At 35.0% G+C, this 22,917-nt stretch overlaps 1 protein-coding gene across 1 annotated transcript in view; it reads right to left on the minus strand.

Moving 5' to 3' along the window:
* LOC140171313 (sodium/potassium/calcium exchanger 5-like) overlaps window positions 1-19,483 on the minus strand; it is a 56,975-nt gene extending 37,492 nt beyond the window's left edge. Inside the window, exons 1-3 of the mRNA XM_072194549.1 lie at window positions 19,272-19,483; window positions 16,594-16,653; window positions 14,360-14,804 (exon numbers count right to left, since the gene is read on the minus strand). Of these exons, the coding sequence (XP_072050650.1) occupies window positions 14,360-14,558 (199 nt within the window). The 5' untranslated portion in view covers window positions 14,559-14,804; window positions 16,594-16,653; window positions 19,272-19,483. The remainder of the gene's footprint in view (window positions 1-14,359; window positions 14,805-16,593; window positions 16,654-19,271) is intronic.
* Between the last annotated feature and the right edge of the window lie 3,434 nt (window positions 19,484-22,917).

Here is a 22,917-nt window from a genome sequence, read left to right on the forward strand (position 1 = left end):
TTTTTTTTTGTTTTTTTGTCTTATCAGCTTTTTACCCACGATATCTCAATTTCCAATTTTGTAATATCAGAACTTACGAACTCAATATCTTCGCTTAGGAATGTCCGATTTCACTGCTTTCGTGCTTTCGATATACCACGTCACAAATACACTGCCGGTTTGAGTTAACTTACATGTACATTTTATTTTAAAATTACTTATATTAATTCGCAGTGTATAGTTTAAGCCTACTATATTAAAATATATAGATAGTGGTCAGCACATTTATAAAGGACTGATTACTCACTACAATCTTCACTCTTAAACTGTGTTTTCTGAATGTGCTGATCATGTTGATTGCTAGTCGGAAACTCCTGCGAAGCTATGGACATGGCATCTTAAAAACTTTATTTTGCATCAGATTTTTCACGTTGAAAAGACAAAACTGATGTTTATGATAGCAACCATTTCATCAATAACATTTTGAGTCATTTTATCCATAAAAGCGACACAGGATATGATAGATAACTACTTTCACATCAATATGGTCCATAATGATCACAGATTGTTGAGAATCTGTGATATGATGAAGATTTTGATTCTATAGATCTGTTATCAACATGATATCACACTGTTCAGTGGTCAAGGAGTAAGGACCCCGGTCAAGGACACTGATATGACATCATAGGTGATGTAATTTTCTTCTGCTGACCACATGATGCTGTATATTAACTATTATTGTTACAATTATACCAAGAACTTTTAAAGTCATAAGTAGTTCAAACATAACTTTGGTAATACTCACTCGTTTTCATTCGTTGAAACGGCAAAACATACTTACTTTTCCTTACAAATCGAATAACAATCATTTTAAAACATTCCACCTCAAAAAGTAAAATAAAATAATTCTTACCAATACCAATAAAGTTAATCTCTTGAGCATACAAACCCAATCTCAGAAATAGATACCAGCCCCGCGTATGGACTGGCGAAAAGGGGTCACTGATATACAAAAAGGCTGAAAAAGTTACTCATGTTTGCGGCATGTCCCTGTGTAGTCATTTGTACTGACATCCATCCACCTTGAATTCAATTTGATCAATTATTTTTTTATTTGTATCATTAAAACATTTACTGTAGTAAAATTAATATAGTCCATGATTAAAAGGTGTGAAAATTACATTATTGGTACTGGTACATGTATGCAACAGATTGTACACCGTCTGGCAAATTATACACTGCGCTACCTAAATGTGAATACTAGACTACTAGTACTTCACATATTTTACCCAAAGAGCAAAAGACCCATTTTTCACAGCTTTGTTTATTGTGTTTTTATCTAAATATCTTTATTTAAATATTTTTTTAAATATAACAAGATATCTTGATTTTTTTTAAATATAACATTTTTGGTTTGTTTGCTTGTTTTGTTTGACTTAAGGCCCATTCATTGATCCCAGCCAAGTGAAAAATTAATAAAATAAAGTATAAATTGCCTTAAAGTGAAGGATAAATCATTAAAATTGCCATGAAAAACAAAACAAGGAAAACAGCAATATTGACAAAGTTGAAGCCCCATTCAAATCGGCCTGTACATGTAGCTAATTTCTTTACTTAAAAAAGCATTTCATGATCTCAGCATCCTCTTTTTTCAGTAGATATCCATGAAAAAAACTTATTCCCAAAATAAAAAAATTAATTTAGTTATAGACCCTAAATTTCTTGTTATTCAAGGGTGGAAACAGAGAAAAACTGCTATTTAAAAAAAATTAACAAAAAATTCTGAAGTTGTACATTTTAATTACTGTTGCTTCTATTGAACAGCCTGGGACATAATGCATTGCTAGCTGTTCAATAGAAGCAAAAGTAATTAAAATGTACAACTTTATCCAGTTTTTGAATTTTTTTAACGTTTAAACGGTTAGTGATTTATATGCATAGTGCATTTTACGGTCGGTCCGAAAACGTAGACACCCCTAACCGGATGTGCAAATCACTGTCAGTTCACAATAATACAGATCATAAATTCTAAGCTGTTAATAGTTATGTTTTGACTTTAATTACTTTTTAAAGCAACTTTTTAACATGTGACCCATTCCTGTGTGTGGTATGTCAACTCCAGGGATGTGCACCGCAGCACATCTTCAATTTTTTCTTTTTCTGTGTGGTGGTAGATATTGATGAGAAAGTAAAATCCCGAAAATTTGAGCTTCATACTCCATTTACGTTTTCCCGTGGCATCAATTTGAAAAAACCAAGGGGTTCAGCATAAAAATGTTGAAAATCCTGGATTTCACTGAGATATTGGCATAGGCTTCAACACATTAGTTGGTTTGCATTCTCCATAGAGGTACATAAAGTCATATAATGTATAACATGCGAACCCTGTTACAACTCTTGTTTTGTGTAGAATTCAAATCCCTGGCATCATGGAGTAGGCAAACCTAAGTGATGTGTTGAAGCCATCAAGACCCCAAGCCAATATCTCTCAGAAATGTTGTCCAAGGACATATCTTCAACATACCTGAAGTTGATGGTGGGGCAAAATGTCTGACATTGGTTTTCAGGGGGGTCAAAATGTACAAAAAATGTACAATTGGGGTTTTGCATGGGTAATATCTCAGCTAAAAGTATTCTAATAGGCTCAATATTGGATAAGAGTAATGTCCTACCAAAGGGCTCTGACTGGCAAAAAATGGACAATAAAATTATTTTTACTTTTGGAGTTCTGACCCCCCAAAGTTGGTACTGGATGGACGGAGTTGCATTTTGAGGGCCATATATCTTGTAAAGTAAAGGAGGTACATGTTTTCTGATGCCAGATTTGAATTCTACACAAATAAGTACCCCAGGATACATACTTTTCAAAGTTGTAAAGGGTTCCCTTTATACATTTATGGACCTCCAAACGTTGTCTTTCGCGTTGCAACACATTTTTTACGCTGACCCCCTAAATTTCAAATTGATGCCACGGGAAAACGAAATGGAGTATGAAGCTCAAATTTTCAGGATTTTACTTTCTCATCAATATCTACCACCACACAGAAAAAGAAAAAATTGAAGAGGTGCTGCGTGCACATCCCTGGAGTTGACATGGAATGGGTCATGTGAACAATTTTACAAATACTTTTTAAACATTGTAAAAACTTCTATCAACACTTTACTAAAGTCTACCACTACCCGTTTTAAAACACTCTTATATATACTCTGGAAATGCATATTTGTCCTAGCCTGTTTATTTTCAGAAAGCACTGTAAGCTAGGCCTTAAGGGCTCAGATAGCAACGTTTGCACGGTATTTTCGTGGGACCTAAGAGCACATCAGACACATCAAATTGCATTCTGAATATGAGGAATATGATACCAAATATCCTTCTGATAGCAAATAATTTTGAGTTTTTGAAATTCATGATATAATACAAATTTTACAAAATGATATTTTAGACATTTAAAAGTCTTCAAATTAAACTTTATAAATCTAATGACATGAATGGCTTTTAATTAAGCGAAGTCGAATTAAAACTAAATTGTCAATGGGGAGAAATTTTTGGCCAGGTGTAAAGATGGGAGTTTTTTCCCCCTTGTGTATAATATAGGTTAAGCCGTTGATCCACTTAGAGTTATGCACACCAGTGATTTCAGATATGCGTTCACCCATGTTAAAACAGGTGCATGGTTATAATGCAATCATAATGGTTTTGTTAAATGTTTTTGTTGTTGCTATGATGCAACCAATCAATTGGCATAATTGTAGCTGGTCAAATGCAAATGGGTTTTTGACTCATATCATGTTTTATCATCGAGAGATCAACTTCTATTGAAAAATGGTTAAAGCATCTATGGCTAAATAGCTACATGTCAATATAAAACAGTGGCATGTTTAATGCTTGCATTCGCTCTATGGCAATGTATATGAATCTCCCAACAGGATATTAACAAAATGGCAACAGTAAAACAATCAGCAGAGTGATCAGGGTATCGAGTGCAAGTAGAATGTTACATAGATTGTGATTGTAAAGCAGGACGGCCAGGCGTCATCATGGTGGAATCTTTGTCTTTCGGCGGTATTGAAGAGACAGAGGACTTGAGTAGGCAAGTTATGATTAATCTGTTAATTATACTATGAAATAATAATGATAATAATAAATAACAGAAATGGCAATAAGGAGGATCACCACGAAGGACAGCGATTAAGTTATACGGGTAACATACATGTAGCAAAAGATTAAGCAACTATTATACTTATCTCGTATCGTTTGAAAATTTTATTAAATGTAAGCCTACACGAATAACATCTATACGCCAGATAACATCTAAGCAGTGCCAAGAAATGAGCGCGAAAGGCATAAGATAGGAGGCGAGTTAATTAAAACATTAAATAGTGCCAGCGCTGGCATTTCAGTTGATCGAATAATTATGAATAATATGAATTAATATTATTATGTGGTTAAATAGATTAATTTCAAACATGCTCAAAATACACGCGAGCACATGGTATGTGTAAGACGGAGGGCAAGTAGTAGGACCTATGGTACCTTCTGTATTGGGGATCAAATTATATACAAATGCACGGTCAGATTCATCTTCGAGTTATTGCGAGTTGATAGAGTACGTAAAAACCCGAATTAGTATCACACAAGTTCGAATTAATGTCGCTTCAGACTGACATGGTTTCGTCAAAAAATAATAGGCCTAAACACGAATATTTCAGGATATAAAAGTTATATTAATTATGGTAGGCAATAAGTACAAGGATAACTAGCGGGGAACAAATTTAATTAAGCAACAAATGGTAGGGTCAAGGAGGTTATACTAAATTCATGCTTCTATTACTAATGCAAAACAGAATAACGAAAAAGGAAAACTATTGTTTATCAAGGGAGATAGACCAGCTCTATATAATGGCAGAGTCGAGATCTTATCAAGTAAATGAAAAAAAAAACAAAAAACAAAAAAAAAAAAAAAAAAAAAACAAAAAAAAAAAAAACTGACAAAAATATAAGAAACTAGCCAGATTAACAATAGATGTGAACAATTGCTGTACAAACGGGAAGTAAAGAAGGCACAACAAGAAAAAAAAAAAAAATCTTATTTTCTGGAGGTAAACAAATTGGGATGGTTGCTTAGGAAATAAAGAATAGGCCTAAAATAAATATAAAAAATAATAAGCATACCAGATACAGTAATAGCATCTACGTGTATTTAGTGGATTGAAATAAAACACATTTGTATAGGTAATTATAGATATAATATAGATATGCAGTAAAATATATAAATAGTCCTTCAAATACGTATACATAGATTAGTAACAAGGTAGAAATGACCGATCAAAATTAGTGGATCTGCATTATACAATTTAATATAACAATATCAAATAATACATACAGGTAATATAATGAAAAAAAAAGTAATTAAATAAATGGAAGTGAGTATAATTATTAGGTTTAGGCCTAATATCAAAAATTTATAGTTTACATGCGTTTAAAGAGATTCTTTTGGGTGGTTGTCAATTAATACCAGTTATATTGAGTTTGTGCATTCACACAACTCCATCGATGGTTTAGGACGTTTGGAGTGCAAGTATAGGGTAGCGAGAGGCCTAGTTAAAAAGAATGAACAAAACTGTCTTGTACAATGGTAAAATATGAGAACCTTTAAGCTTATTTACAGTGTTAGCAGATACCTTATGTACTGGCTAAAATATGGAACATAGGCAGATCACATGACCAGGTTAGCAATATTGGAATATATTCGTATCATAGGCAAGAAATATAAATTTGAGTATAGGCCTATACTAAAAAATGTGAACTTATGTAGTTAGGCATTCATTTATATGTGGTATTAGGCCTATAAAATATGCTGACACATCAAATATGCAAAGGTATATAAATGTAGGCACGAGCAAGGAATACATGATTGTATAAAGTAGATGAGAAACAGGTTGATTTTAAAATAGAACAAAATAGGAGGAGCAGTAGATGAGGAAGCCATAAATTGCATAGTGCGTTCTGATGTTGACCCCCCCTTTACATGATAGTTAAACAACTAATGCAGTAAGAGAACAAAACAAGTAGAAAGGGCGAAGGTTACGTTTATGAAGTTCATATATATGCATACAATGTTAAACAAATTGATAACAAATAGGCGTTTCAAAAATAAAAACAAAGAGTAGGCCTATATTTACAATTATAGGTGCAGCTAGATGTATATCAAAGAAACATGGCTGAACAGACACCAACAGACAAATCATATCTCCATAAATCATAAAACAGTAGTATAAGACATACAGTGTATAGCATCAGTCGTCTCTTGCTGTGTATTTTTGTTTCATTTCAGAAATTCATAGTGCTGAAGTTGTGGAATTAGCGTACTTGGTGGGATATGGCAAAATGTGTAGTGGACATCATGCATGGTATACAGTTCAGTCTATAACAAGCGACAATGGGCGGTACCTCACAAGGCAGAGCTCCTGAACTCAGGGAAATTAAAACAATTTCACGCATAACGCATGAACGCTTGGATCAAACTGCGGAGGATATCAGCATTCAAGTCTAAGGCCTACAAGAAGTTAATAATACCGAAGTTCTTGAATAACATACCACTGAAGATTATAATACGAACATGAATAATGATGAACAAGGTATGGCAAAACGAAGTTCCTAAGCTCATCGAAATTAAAAACAATTTCATGCATGAACACTTGGATCAAACAGGCATTAAGGCCTACAATGTACAGCTCATACTACTACTACAATATGGGCTTAAGGACAGACGCGGTATTGGGGTCGAAGCAGCCAAAATATTGATTTTGTTATCTAAATCAATACATCATGGAAAAATAACACGTTGATGTTTTGCAAAAGTACATTCTACAAATCATATACCGTGAAAACGTGCCGGATTATTGTATCGTTGTTAAGGAGTTGGGTACGTTTTACAAAAGTGTTGTTGTTTCAGCAATCTTTACAACATAACTCAAGAAGTGCACATGACCTACTAAAGTAGGCCCTATATCTGTGATAATTAAATTCTTCTACACACTCGCTATGAAATGATGAATGCTATTTTTGCAAAAGCCCATCCACCAGTTGCAAGATGCTGTGAACTACCAAATCGGAACGGCCGGAGGTGCGAATGTGTCTCAAATGTGCAGCAATTATACGTGCTTAAGTGATGTTGTAAACCGTTAAAATCGAAGGACAGTCGATAAATGTATAATATTAATAGCCGCATCAACGCCGCATCATCAACATAATTGTCAGGGGTGTGTCAGCATGGAATTGGCATTTGATGAAAACTCAGATAACAAAACTTGAACCAATGCAAGTAGTTTGTAGTCACAAAACAAAATCAAGCAAACTTTATTCTGGAAATGGCATGATCATCACCAGAGTTAAACAATGTCCACAAAAGTACAATGAACTGCAAGTACACTACAGGGTTAAGCAGTCTTAAGATACATTTAATTGTTTTCCCTGGGGATACAAATTGAAACTTAATTTGTCAAATGCATAAAGCCAGTAGGTAACATAACACTCTTACTATGAACTTGACAGTTGGCAAAGGCGAAATGATAAACCAAGTTCATGAAAGAAAAATTGTATATAGATCCTGTATGGAAATCCTTGGTAAATATTGAAACGATACACGCTGCAATTGGAAGGTTTTCCTGCTTTTATTCCACGAAGCTTTTGATTAGGTTTTTCTACGTTCCAATTACATCTATTCGGTATCAGTGACAGTATTAAATCCAACGGATTGGTATGGGAATTTGTAATTGTATGAATTCAAAGTATGGGTTTAATTTAGTCAACAATTATTTGAAAAGCCGTTAAGAAAGATAAAATATACAGTAAAGCATTTAGCCACTCCAATGCTCAAAATCAGTTCTCGAGGTGCTAACCGCTTAACCCACAAGTAATTTGGGTATTATGTTGGGCAAACTTGTGGCAGTCTAAAGTCACAATCATCAACTTATGCTCCACAAGTTGAAAAAAAAAAGTATCATCCTATATTAAACTGGATAGTGCCAGTTAACTTCAGGCTGCATGTTTCACATGGCATCCTGGAATATTGAATCATTGAAATTGAAAAAAAAGGGCGGGGTTAAGCAACTTCCTTCTGAAATGAAGGAACTTGTTTGGCAGTTATTTTTCGCTTTCAATGATATTATGCATTAATTATATGCATTTATGACAAATCATGGCAAATGACATGATCATTATTTGAAATCTCGTAAAGTTGGAATTGGGTGTTATAAAATACACTTTGAGGCTTTGGTAACTTGTGCCCTTAATTAGTGCAAATTATGGTCATGTTTGGCTTTGGGGCATTTACCATAGGGAATAATATGTGCCCTGAAATGGCTGCGGATTATGGTCTTGTCCGGTCAAGGGTCAAGGGTCACTTTCCCATGGAATCTAGAAGTGTGCCAATTGGCGAATATTTATGGTGAACAATGGTAACTTGTGCCCTTAATTAGTGCAAATTATGGTCATGTTTGGCTTTGGGGCATTTACCATAGGGAATAATATGTGCCCTGAAATGGCTGCGGATTATGGTCTTGTCCGGGTCAAGGGTCACTTTCCCATGGAATCTAGAAGTTGTTAAATTAATAACGCATAAGAAATAATGTGCCTTCAAATACGCGCAGATTATGGTCATGTCTGGTGTCGAGGCATTTTTCTTTGGTATGAGATACTTAAGAAATCCCATAGAGGATATTCTTTATATATAAATAAACCAAATGATCTCTCGGTTGGTATAGAACATGACCACCACAAAATTGTGTTGTCTCCCATACTTGTTTTTGAGTCCAATGACAATGGCTTTTAATTAAGCGAAGTCGAATTAAAACTAAATTGTCAATGGGGAGAAATTTTTGGCCAGGTGTAAAGATGGGAGTTTTTTCCCCCTTGTGTATAATATGGGTTAAGCCGTTGATCCACTTAGAGTTATGCACACCAGTGATTTCAGATATGCGTTCACCCATGTTAAAACAGGTGCATGGTTATAATGCAATCATAATGGTTTTGTTAAATGTTTTTGTTGTTGCTATGATGCAACCAATCAATTGGCATAATTGTAGCTGGTCAAATGCAAATGGGTTTTTGACTCATATCATGTTTTATCATCGAGAGATCAACTTCTATTGAAAAACCCACCCTCCACACCCAATAAATGTACATGTATTAAGTGCAAGTAAAGTAACAGCGAGTCACGTATAAGTTAACATGTTTTAGCGGAAAATTAGTAAGAATAATCAATTGGTCATAAGTTTTACACAACTGTCAAAACATGTTTAATGCTAAATTATGCGGCTTAAATTTACACAAGCATTAAATTAGTAAGAATAATCAATTGGTCATAAGTTTGACGTAACTGTGAAAACATGTTTAATGCTAATTTATGCGGCTTAAATTTTCACAAGCATTAAATGTTTTATCAGAGCGTTAAACGTTTCAAAGTTAATCATTTGAAACAAAAATACCTTAAGAAATGTCAAATATTCACAAAATGAGTTAAATTCAAGTCATGCATAACAATATAAGAATTGAAGTAAATATTAACAAGCCGTGCAGGCTTAGTGGAAATTAAGTTAATGCCTTAACATGTTTAATAGAACATGTTTATCATAATAAGTGGGGACACGGATAAGATAATAACTCGCAAGTCAGCAAGTTATTATAATTTTGAATTCAAGTTCAAGTCTTAAAGCTTCCACTTCTATATACTTGAGCCTTAAACACTGCATATAGCGGTCGTGTTAAACTATGAATGTCTCCAAGCGCAAAACACTGGAGAAAAATGGTTCACAATGCAAATAGAGAACTAGCTGTATAGAAATAAGATAACAAGAGTCAACAAATTCAAAATAAGTGTGATATGACGTTGAATTCATAGCAAATTCTGAAGTCTGAGAATTTGTATGCTAAATAATTCCACAAAAAGAATGTTTCTGTCGGCATCAAGGAGGCACTTTATCATAAAATCAAAAAGTAGAAGAAGAAACACTTTACCACATAATCAAAAAAATAAATAAATAAAAACCAAAACAACCAAAAATGGTTGTTGACCACGTTGGCGTTAAAGACACAAGCCAAGTATGTGACTGTATGTCACCAGTTTCCTAGGCAGGGTGGTAAATACTTGCAATTAACTGTGCCAAAGATGGGAAATAAATATGTGAAATAAGTGAAGCAAAACTTTTCATGTCTATAAAAGAAGACGCATATGTGCAGTTATTTTTCGGCTTTCACTGATATTATGCATTAATTATATGCATTTATGACAAATCATGGCAAATGACATGATCATTATTTGAAATCTGCGTAAAGTTGGAATTGGGTGTTATAAAATACACTTTGAGGCTTTGGTAACTTGTGCCCTTAATTAGTGCAAATTATGGTCATGTTTGGCTTTGGGGCATTTACCATAGGGAATAATATGTGCCCTGAAATGGCTGCGGATTATGGTCTTGTCCGGGTCAAGGGTCAAGGGTCACTTTCCCATGGAATCTAGAAGTGTGCCAATTGGCGAATATTTATGGTGAACAATGGTAACTTGTGCCCTTAATTAGTGCAAATTATGGTCATGTTTGGCTTTGGGGCATTTACCATAGGGAATAATATGTGCCCTGAAATGGCTGCGGATTATGGTCTTGTCCGGGTCAAGGGTCACTTTCCCATGGAATCTAGAAGTTGTTAAATTAATAACGTCATAAGAAATAATGTGCCTTCAAATACGCGCAGATTATGGTCATGTCTGGTGTCGAGGCATTTTCCTTTGGTATGAGATACTTAAGAAATCCCATAGAGGATATTCTTTATATATAAATAAACCAAATGATCTCTCGGTTGGTATAGAACATGACCACCACAAAATTGTGTTGTCTCCCATACTTGTTTTTGAGTCCAATGACAATGACATGTACGGTACTTTATACGTGTATGTAGCTGGGAAGAAAAGCCATCCATCATAAAATTATGAAAATTTGGACCTTTCGTATTGAAGATATACATTTTTTTCCCAAATAGACCTAAACTGTTTAGGTGTAAAAAATATATATCGATATGAAAGATCAAATGTACTTAGACTGTGATTTTGCAAAAGAGGTGGTATTTATAAGCCTGTAATATTTGTCAAATTGCTGTAAATGAAAATTGTATTTAAACCCAAAGAACTTGTTTGGTGTTTACAGTGTTTACCTTACTGCTTGGCTTACATGTGGAACATGCACATAAGTTTGACTTTGTCAATTCAATGCCACGCTCAGGTTTATTTGAACTCTATCAAAGTTCACTGCTAGTCAAGTACAAACACAAAGTCAGTGAACCTTGAAACCTTAAAATAATCACCTATTAAACTTTGCATTTGTTGCCTATGTCAAAGTTATTTTTATTTATATGCTCCTTTATTTTTTCCACTAATAGTAATAAAAATATATGTAAACCCATGAATAATAATTTATTGGACATCAACTTGGTTGTGCAAACCTTAATTGTCTGCAGTTTTGTTTTATGTCCACAAACATTCTGACTTTATTTCATACTGTAATAATTAAATTTGACACAAAGTAACAAATTGCAATACTGAATGGAACTTCCTGTATTAATATCAGTATTCTTTTTAATAGCGTGTGAATCATAACTGAAAAGGTAATCCAAAAAAAAAGTCACAAAATACCCTTAAAAATATCAGAAAATGGCAAAATATACTTATATGTTTGGAGTATTTTGGAGTACCTACTAAAAGTTGGTTTTCATAGCCGGGTCATTCTTCGGTAAGGTGCACTTTTGAAGGTTTCGAAAATAGACATTTCAAAATGATTTTTCTGTTAATTTTTTACAGATTAACAAAGAGACATGTCTCCAGTGTAGTAAAAAAGTGTTTGGCTCAATCTTTATTAGCAGCTTGGTGTAATTTTTTGGCTTTTTCTGCAGCTAATGTCATCTCCATCACGGTCGTCATCTCCGTCACAATTGCAACGAAGTTCAACTGATACCAAAAATGTGTCACACATTGAACATTTGTTTTTTACCTATAGAGGAAGGCAGTATAACCAAGATTATGCAACATATCATTACATTTCCATTTGACCAGTTTTAAGGTCAAAGCAGGGCATTATCTGTAGAGTGACGGAGATGATGTCAAGGAATGGAAATTCTGCTGTATCATCTCCGTCACGTGATTTGGAAATGATTCTCTCATGGTGAAAATCACCCCAACGTCATATCCGTCACAAAATTGTGACGGATATGACGTGATGGTATATTACGAAATTAACAAACTTACGACCCTAGTGGTACAACTATAACATACACATGGTCAATAAAGGAGGTGAATAGAAATAAATGTACAACTGTTGTAATTTTGAAAAAAGTAAAATAAATAATGCAAACATTTTAGGTATCAGAAGCGTTCGGAGATGATGATTAATAAAGGTACCCACCCATGTTAGTGAAGAAATGGTTATAGTTTTGATGAATTTATTGTGCCAACATGAGGAAAAAATGTCTAAATGAATTTACTGCATATTGACTTGTGCTCTCTAGGTCAAATAAATGACCTTACAAAATTAGTATTTTTCTCCAGGCGCTTCTAAATTTTTGTGACGGTAGATGACGCAGACATAGGGACAGGACATTTTAGACATAGGGTGAAATTATTTTTACTCCTGGCTATGAAAGATGTGTTACAATAACTTTTTCTACAATATACCATAAATAACTTGTCATTCCCGGTGTTTTTTACGATGCTGAAGTTAACCACTAAAAGATATCAGCATCAAAAATTTTGATGACCCCAATCGGGACATGGGGTTTTGGGGGTTGTGACACCCTGTATAAGCAATTTTCTCAAAAATAAGAACTTCTTTTAATATTTTGATGTTTTGAGATATAAAAGGAACGTCAATACTAAACAACTGCAAAAAATAAAATTGAAATCATGTTTCAGTATTTTAGTTATGACTCCTGAAAGTGGAGGGACTGCAATCGTGCACCTTACCGAAGAATGACCCAGCCATCTTACCGATTTGGGTCTGCCAAATATCCAAAAATGGTGAATCTGTGTTATGGCGTGTCTGTGTCTCGCAAGGTTTTTTTCCCTTATAAATGATGAACATATTGAACAGGAGCGAAATACTTAGTAGTGAATTAAAATCAATCAAAATATGCAGTTGAGTTTACAAATTTTCTTTGCTTGTATTATTTTTTTTAAAGTTAAATTCCACAAAAGCTGACAGACGCAATAGTAGTAACCCTTTGTACGTGCTGTCATCTCAAAACAAGGTTAACTTGCAATGTGTGTTTGTTTTACCCTGTAGGCCTACTGACTATGCCATGTGAAAACATTCTTGTGCATATGGCGTAAATGCAACAAGAAAAGCATGAAAAACAAAACTGCCTTTCGCATGAAGTGGCGGATCTAGGAATTTGGAGGGGGGTTTGAATGGCTAGGAGTAGGAGTGCCATCACATCGCGGGATGCATGAGGGGGGAATTTATGTGCCCCTTAGAATGGGGTTTCTTAGTTGAAATAAAGGCCTAACTAAAGCAATTTCGGAGACCACTTTTGTCGTTATCATTGCTCAAAAAACAAAGTGTACATGTGTCATAAAAAGAAGCCAAATGGACACTTCTTCATCCATATGCAGGGGGTGTCTGTGGGGGATGTGCTCCCCTCATTATTTGGAAAAAATTCAAAATTAGCCATTTTGTGGACCATTTTGACACTATAGTTGTTATTATTGAAAAAACAAAAAGTGTACGGATGGCCAAAACAGAAGCGGTGGAGGGTGTCCGAGGGAGGATGCACCCCCTCAGTATTTAAAAATAAAGGAATTACTACTGGCCTCTGATCCTACATGACATGTATGTCAAGCAGGATTACAAGCAATACCTGGGAACATGGGAATGCCATCATTGCCATGTGATAGGAGTCAACAAAAGTGTCATACATTCTGGACCAAATTGACAAAGATAAATATTTTAATTTCAGACAGGTTGTCTCTACTTTGGTTCATCTAAAGTTTGGTGTAGCACCAGGCCCCAGCTCAGCACCATCCGATAGGGGGATACATAACCGTACATTCCGAGATGACCAACTATAGCTGCACTGAATCAGCTTGCATCACGGTCCAGGAATGGGAATAGTTCTAGTTCAATAACATTTCTAAAGGGTTTATAATTTTCTGCATGATGTTTTCAAAATATTTAAAAATATATATTTGTGTTCCTTGAGTGGCTGCCTGGGAACAAGATTATAACCCAGACGCATCATTATGTTCAGCATATTTTTATAAAGCAATAACACAAATATGTGGTCATTAATATTAAAACCCTCAAATAATAATTTTAAACAAGAAACAAAAGTACTCACCAGCCTTCTCACCACCAAGTTCATCAGCTGGGTCCATCCACCGTTCTCCATTTTCCCTAAAATCAGTTCTTTTTTCAACATCTGCTTGTCCAAAATTTGTTCCCCTTTTCATATACCAGTAAGATCCAAACAGCAGGACACAAAAGAGAATCTTTGCACAACTTTTAGCTATCCGGAGTTGCCGATAAGTCACCGTCATCTTTACAGCTGCTGTTGATGCTGTTTACAGCTGCTGCTGCTGATACTGCTTGTAGGTAGTACTTGCTGTAAGCAGCAGATAATAAATAGCTATCTACTGATTCTGGTGATGTTAAAATACCAGGTGATGATCTACTGCTATATTAAGTTGAGTATACCAACTGTAGAATATTGGTTAGTTCTTAAGCTTACACCACACATTTTGTATTTGTTGAGACAGCCACAAAGCTTCCAGAAGCAATCACACCTATGGAAAAAAAACAGAAAGATGACTTTGCAAATCACACTTTTTCTTTCTCAGTGGTGCTATAATAATGTCTGGTTATATAAAGTTCAAAAATGTTGTCAAAATGTTATTGTAAAATATTTTGGCAAACATTTTTGCAAAACACTTTTAAGTGTTTTTTAAAAGTGTTATTTAAAAATAATAAAATGTTAGAATATTTTTTCAGCAAGTTTCCAAAAATGTTTTTGAATGTTATTTAAATGTTTTACCCCCTTTACCCTCTACATGTATAACCCAACGTTTCAATGTTTTCAGCAAAACCTAAAGTTGTGTGTATTTAAGACATACAGTATGAACATATCACTTGTCTTTGACCTGGGTATGAGGACAAGGTCCAACAACAAATCACAGAGATAAGTTAATTACATATCAAGAGGTTATCAGCTATGAAGAGTGTTTAAGCTTTATTCCTTAGTTCAAATAGTTGATAGCATTTGAAAGACGATATCAGAACTTGGGTTAAAAATACAAAAGTACATTAAAAATTGAATTTTAGCTGAATCATGCTTCCCTTATACATACATGTTATACTACATTAAATAGATTTTACACATTCATTAAATAAAAAGGTGTAAACCACACATCCAGAAACTGTTCCCAAGCTAGCCTTATATTAAGTATGCCTGGGCCAGAGCCGTCACCAGGGGGGTGCAGGGTGCAATGCACCCCCCCCCCTCAAATTTGCAAAAGTGTACAAAAAGTCCCCAAATTTAAGGATTTGCGAGGGTAGCAAGCCAAAAAAAATTGATTTATTAAGTTTTTTTGGTCAAAAAATGTTCAAATTTGGGAAAGAATGTCCACTTTTCACAAACTTGCCCCTCCCCCTTGGAAAAAAAGTCCACTTTTTCCAAATCAGCACCCCCACAAAAAATCCTGGCTATAGGCCTGGCCTGGGCCCAGGGGCCTGGGCCAGGAGCTAAAATGAGCTCCTGGTCCCAAAGATGGCTCCTGGAGCCCTGGTCCTATAGTTTGTAGTGTAAAATATTGGACACACCAGGAACCAAAACTTGGCAACCATGGGTAACAAAAGCCTGGCTCCTGCTTAAAATATAAACCTTGTTCACAAGAATGCTATGATCACTTGGAAATCAGAAGGGATCATTTCCATTTAAACTACTTATAAGGTTTAACTTAAAAATCCTACATTCAACATACTTATTTGGTGTGTACTGAAATATCCCAATCTATTTATGATGTCAAGTTTTAGTTTTAGTTTTCAGTAAGCTTGGAAATCAATGCATTCCACCTAACCCCACTCTAAATATCACACTCTATAAAAAAAAAGTTTGCATTAAAACAAAGTTGGTGAAGGCATTTTAGGTTTTCAGGTAGTTTTTTTCTGGTTTGTTTGTTTGTTTGATGACATGTTCTGCCCCTGATCTCTGCATCCACTGAGTCCACTCACACACCTGTCAGATGAGAGCACTCAGAGCAGGGAGTCAATGGGCTATTTCACTTAAAATCCACACTACCCCTGTGGAAGATTTTATTTAAAGTCTTCCACAAAGGGAGTATGCGTTTCGAATAGAATAGACAGTTGGGTAACTTCTATTTGAAATACTCACTCCAGTTGTGGAAGATACAGGTAAAGGCATGATACAGGGGGAGTATAGATTTCAAAATGAATAACCTTGACCAAAATTTGAAAAACATACTCCCCCTGTGGAAGATATTTCCAAAATCTTCCACAGGGGTAGTGTGGATTTCAACTGGAATAGCCCAATCTTGCTATATTATTGCAACCACTCACCTGCATGCTTTAAACTAATCCTTTCCAGTGGAACTGAAAATTAAAGGTAAAATAGAGTTCCTGTGTTAAATCAAATGAATACAAATAGTAGTTACGCACCAAGAGTTAGCTAAGTGAAGTGTTCACTAGCGTTGCATTAACTTGCATAGTATGTAAAACACAATAGTCCACTGCTATTCCCCGGTGTCAGACAATAGTCTGAATACTAGTGTGAATGAAAATGAGTGGCTAACACCTAGTGTACAGGCTGAAGTTCAACTTTGCACTTCTGGCGTGTGTGCATCATATGATGAGAGCTGTAAACAACCGGCATGTAAAGTCTACAAAACATGAATGGGAGTAGAGGGCCCGCTCACTTTGATATGGAACTGCAAAGTGTATGGGACTTAATTAACTGTACAGGGTGTCCCAGAAATGAATGTATAAATTTGGACATAAGTCCAGAAATTGGCATCAGAATCAAATAATTTAAAAAAACAGCATCAATGCAATGAAAATTATTAATTAAAATCAATGCAATTTGTATTTTGGTTGCGAAGAAATAAGCGATTACATGATGTGCACATCAATGCAATTCATTCCAAGTTGATCAACAAGCACTTTTTCATACTCGCTCACCCCTTCGTAAAGTTTGTGCATCTCATTAAATTTTGCCCAAAATTGCAGCAAAAAGGGGAAATTTGTGTAATTTTGTGGTTTCTGCCTTGAGAGTGGGGGGGGGGGAACTGGGGCCCTCTCCCTCCCTTTTGACTTTGGTCAGTAGCGTAGCCAGCGCTAGCGGGGCTCAACATGTACAGTCTCTAAAAAAAACCCATATGTATACATATATCCCACCAATCTGTGGATCAAAATGATGCAACCAGCAATGTTTTTTCTTTGCCCAATTTACCCCCCCAAGAAAGATGGCTACACTCCTGACTTTGGTTCTACCCAAACTCCCCAGGCGGGCACTGTCATATTGAAATAGATGCAACCCGATTTGGGATATTAAATATATATCGGTACGGTAACAGATAATTTTAGCCTCCAAGTGACAGAACACCCTCTTCAGTGGCGTAGCATCATAGGGGTAGGGGGCAACGGCATGTGCCCCAAATCGATTGCACAATTTAGAAAATCCCATTGGAAAATTGCCAAAAAATGCCTTGTACCCCCCCCCCCCCCCCCCCACCCCAATATGATGACTCACATTCTCACGCTACGCCACTGACCTCATTTCCAAATTCAGGACTATATATCCCAGCAAACACAAAACAGCAGGAAAGATAATGCCACCTTCGGGTTTAGAAGGGTACAAAACATTTTAAGAAAATAAAATGTACAGGCCTGAACATTACAAATATGCCAAAAAATCCGGTGTGAAAAAATTAACCAACTTCATAAATCATATTATTCTGTCGGTTGAACATCCGGCTATCTCTAGTCTCGGCCCAAACTGCATGTGGGCGCGGTTTGTTGTGAACAACAGAAACCGGCTGTGAAGGAGGCTACATAGCGGAGTGGCATTCAATTTCGGAAAAAACGACACTCGACCATGGAATATAATTTTAAGTTTGTCAGTATATAAACGGTAAATCAAGTAAGTTTCTTTCACTCTTAAGACTAAGAAACGGTTGTTTGATCCCACTGACTATTTGCGATCGAAATTTAAATAACACCAATGACAGAAATCATCAACAAAAATCGAATCAGGGACTTGTTTTCACTCGAACATCATCAACCGGAAGTGACGTGACACGGACCGACAGTATAATAAGATCATGCATTTATGGTTTTAACTTCAATCTGCAAGAATTTTTTGGTACATAAACATGTTTTGGTGAAAAGTAGGGCGGAATGCTGGCCGGATCAAGAGCTGTGGATCACAAAATGCCCCATAAAACATAAGGCCCTTCACAATTAATTCTTAGTTTCCTGTTTCATGGTTGAAAACAAGGGATGAGGCGACTTTTAATTATTAATTATTAATTATCTATTATTTTCTTTATTTTAAAAAAGTGGTCGCAACCTACATCAACTCGTTTTGACAAGGAGCGTGCATTTAATTATTTTACAACTATGTTTGATTTTATACATAAGTAATGGTACAGTTATGTTCTTTGTTTATTCATCATTATAGTTGATATAATCAAAGTCAGAAAGTAGCAAATGGGAGTTATTAAAAGTTATTTTAAAAGAAAATCCAAAATATAAATAAAATAATTAAATATTTTGCAATTCTCTACTTTGGACGCGGGCGGGAAACAGGAAACTAAGAATCAATTGTAAAGGGCCTAAGTGATGACTAAATAATTTTTCAATGGTAAAATGTTTTGGAAAAAAATATTATATTATCCAAACAGTTACAACCAACATTTTCAAAAATGTTTTTTTTTTAATCAAAGAGAATGTCGCACAAACTGTGCAAACTTTGCTATCCGATCCCTAAACATTAATATTCAAGCTACATTCACAATCACATTCACATGCATGCAATTCTATAGCTACCGGTACATAATAATATAGTGCTGCCTACAACTACAAGACCATACATTATACTAACCGGGTATACTAACTCCCATCCCAAATAGTACAGTGTACAAAAACTGAAATATAATGCTATGAAATGAAAACCTTCTGACCCCAAACCAATTATATTTGCTGTACATGTACACTGTTGACAGCTTGGCTAGCCATACCTGCTTCCAACTTGAACTTGCACTGCTTGTACGGGAAAGTCATCCTGTACTCAACTTGAACTGCATAGTACTACAGAATGATCATGGTTGTTATAACTTCGACGTTTGATCCCCTACTCGGCTTAAATTTGTCTGTAGTACCGTTAAATTCATTCAGATCAACTTTGGTTGTAATTTCGTGAACACGTACTGAGCCTGCATGCCATTGAACAGGCCCATACCCCATACCACGCCACGGCACAGGTCACAGAAAATCAGGGAATTTCTGAAAGTCATTGAAGTTAAGTTTCTCATATTGTGTGATAGATGGCGCTAGACTGCCCATAGTTCAGTTCAGTGGCCTGAGTTCAGTTTCAGACTGGTTCAGTTTATTGACATCGCTAAAACAAAACTACACAGTCATCTAAGCTATTAAAATCATAGCTGTATGTTGCTGATGCTCCATGGAAATAGTAGACATCTACTATTTCCATGGTTGCTCAAAGGCAGAATTTACATACCTAGTTAAATAGGTGAACTTGACACTCCCTATTAGTATTAGCTTACTATGACAGGATGTCAACTTTTTGCCAAAAAATTGAAAACTGTTTTTCATCAGAATAAAGTCTATCATGATAACATGATCAGACAAAATCAAAAAATCAATGATGGATTTTATTTGATTCAATCAATTAATCAATCATTCAATCATTAAGAATTAATCAATTCAATTAATTAATTAAAGGCATACATAGGAAAGGTTTATCTTAGTAATTTGGCTTCCAATGAAGACTTAAAGCTTGATCTTAGAATTAGTGCTATCTAAAGTAGGCCTACATAGTATCATGTTATATTATGTTAACCTTTGCCTGGTGGCCAGTGCCCTCTTCAGTAGACAGCATCAAATGTCATTAACCTTAGCTTTGCTTGATATAATCAGTGCTATCTTCAGTAGATAGCATCAAATGTTATTAATCTTTGGCTGATGATATGATCAGTGCTATCTTCAGTAGATGGCATCAAATGTTATTCATCTTTGGCTGATATGATCAGTGCTATCTTCAGTAGATAGCATCAAATGTTATTAATCTTTTGCTGATATAATCAGTGCTGTCTACAGTAGATAGCATCAAATGTTATTAATCTTTGGCTGGTATGATCAGTGCCATCTTCAGTAGATAGCATTAAATGTTATTAACCTTAGCTTTGCTTGATATGATCAGTGATATCTTCAACAGCATCAAATGTTATTAATCTTTGGCTGATATGATCAGTGCTATCTTCAGTAGATAGCATCAAATGTTATTCATATTTGGCTGATATAATCAGTGCTATCTTCAGTAGATAGCATCAAATGTTATTAATCTTTGGCTGATATGATCAGTGCTATCTACAGTAGATAGCATCAAATGTTATTAATCTTTGGCTGATATGATCAGTGCTATGTAGATAGCATCAAATGTTATTCATCTTTGGCTGATATGATCAGTGCTATCTTCAGTAGATAGCATCAAATGTTATTAATCTTTGGTTGATATAATCAGTGCTATCTTCAGTAGATAGCATCAAATGTTATTCATCTTTGGCTGATATAATCAGTGCTATCTTCAGTAGATAGCATCAAATGTTATTCATCTTTGGCTGATATGATCAGTGCTATCTTCAGTAGATAGCATCAAATGTTATTAATCTTTGGCTGATATATTCAGTACTATCTTCAGTAGATAGCATCAAATGTTATTAATCTTTGGCTGATATAATCAGTGCTATCTTCAGTAGATAGCATCAAATGTTATGAATCTTTGGCTGATATGATCAGTGCTATCTTCAGTAGATAGCATCAAATGTTATTAATCTTTGGCTGATATGATCAGTGCTATCTTCAGTAGATAGCATCAAATGTTATTAATCTTTGGCAGTTATGATCAGTGCTATCTTCAGTAGATAGCATCAAATGTTATTAATCTTTGGCTGATATGATCAGTGCTATCTTCAGTAGATAGCATCAAATACTATTAATCTTTGGCTGATATGATCAGTGCTATCTTCAGTAGATAGCATCAAATGTTATTAATATTTGGCTGATGATATGATCAGTGCTATCTTCGGTAGATAGCATCAAATGTTATTAATCTTTGGCTGATATGATCAGTGCTATCTTCGGTAGATAGCATCAAATGTTATTAATCATTGGCTGATATGATCAGTGCTATCTTCAGTAGATAGCATCAAATGTTATTCATCTTTGGCTGATATAATCAGTGCTATCTTCAGTAGATAGCATCAAATACTATTAATCTTTGGCTGATATGATCAGTGCTATCTTCAGTAGATAGCATCAAATGTTATTCATCTTTGGCTGATATAATCAGTGCTATCTTCGGTAGATAGCATCAAATGTTATTAATCATTGGCTGATATGATCAGTGCTATCTTCAGTAGATAGCATCAAATGTTATTAATCTTTGGCTGATATGATCAGTGCTATCTTCAGTAGATAGCATCAAATACTATTAATCTTTGGCTGATATGATCAGTGCTATCTTCAGTAGATAGCATCAAATGTTATTAATATTTGGCTGATGATATGATCAGTGCTATCTTCGGTAGATAGCATCAAATGTTATTAATCTTTGGCTGATATGATCAGTGCTATCTTCGGTAGATAGCATCAAATGTTATTAATCATTGGCTGATATGATCAGTGCTATCTTCAGTAGATAGCATCAAATGTTATTCATCTTTGGCTGATATGATCAGTGCTATCTTCAGTGGATAGCATCAAATGTTATTAATCTTTGGCTGATGATATGATCAGTGCTATCTTCAGTAGATAGCATCAAATGTTATTAATCTTTGGCTAATATAATCAGTGCTATCTTCAGTAGATAGCATCAAATGTTATTAATCTTTGGCTGATATGATCAGTGCTATCTTCAGTAGATAGCATCAAATGTTATTAATCTGATATGATCAGTGCTATCTTCAGTAGATAGCATCAAATGTTATTCATCTTTGGCTGATATGATCAGTGCTATCTTCAGTAGATAGCATCAAATGTTATTAATCTTTGGCTGATGATATGATCAGTGCTATCTTCAGTAGATAGCATCAAATGTTATTAATCTTTGGCTAATATAATCAGTGCTATCTTCAGTAGATAGCATCAAATGTTATTAATCTTTGGCTGATATGATCAGTGCTATCTTCAGTAGATAGCATCAAATGTTATTAATCTTTGGCTGATATGATAAGTGCTATCTTCGGTAGATAGCATCAAATGTTATTAATCATTGGCTGATATGATCAGTGCTATCTTCAGTAGATAGCATCAAATGTTATTCATCTTTGGCTGATATGATCAGTGCTATCTTCAGTAGATAGCATCAAATGTTATTAATCTTTGGCTGATATGATCAGTGCTATCTTCAGTAGATAGCATCAAATGTTATTAATCTTTGGCTGATATGATCAGTGCTATCTTCAGTAGATAGCATCAAATGTTATTAATCTTTGGCAGTTATGATCAGTGCTATCTTCAGTAGATAGCATCAAATGTTATTAATCTTTGGCTGATATGATCAGTGCTATCTTCAGTAGATAGCATCAAATACTATTAATCTTTGGCTGATATGATCAGTGCTATCTTCAGTAGATAGCATCAAAT

The sequence above is a fragment of the Amphiura filiformis genome, chromosome 15, assembly GCF_039555335.1.
Source record: "Amphiura filiformis chromosome 15, Afil_fr2py, whole genome shotgun sequence".
NCBI classification, from domain to species: domain Eukaryota; kingdom Metazoa; phylum Echinodermata; class Ophiuroidea; order Amphilepidida; family Amphiuridae; genus Amphiura; species Amphiura filiformis.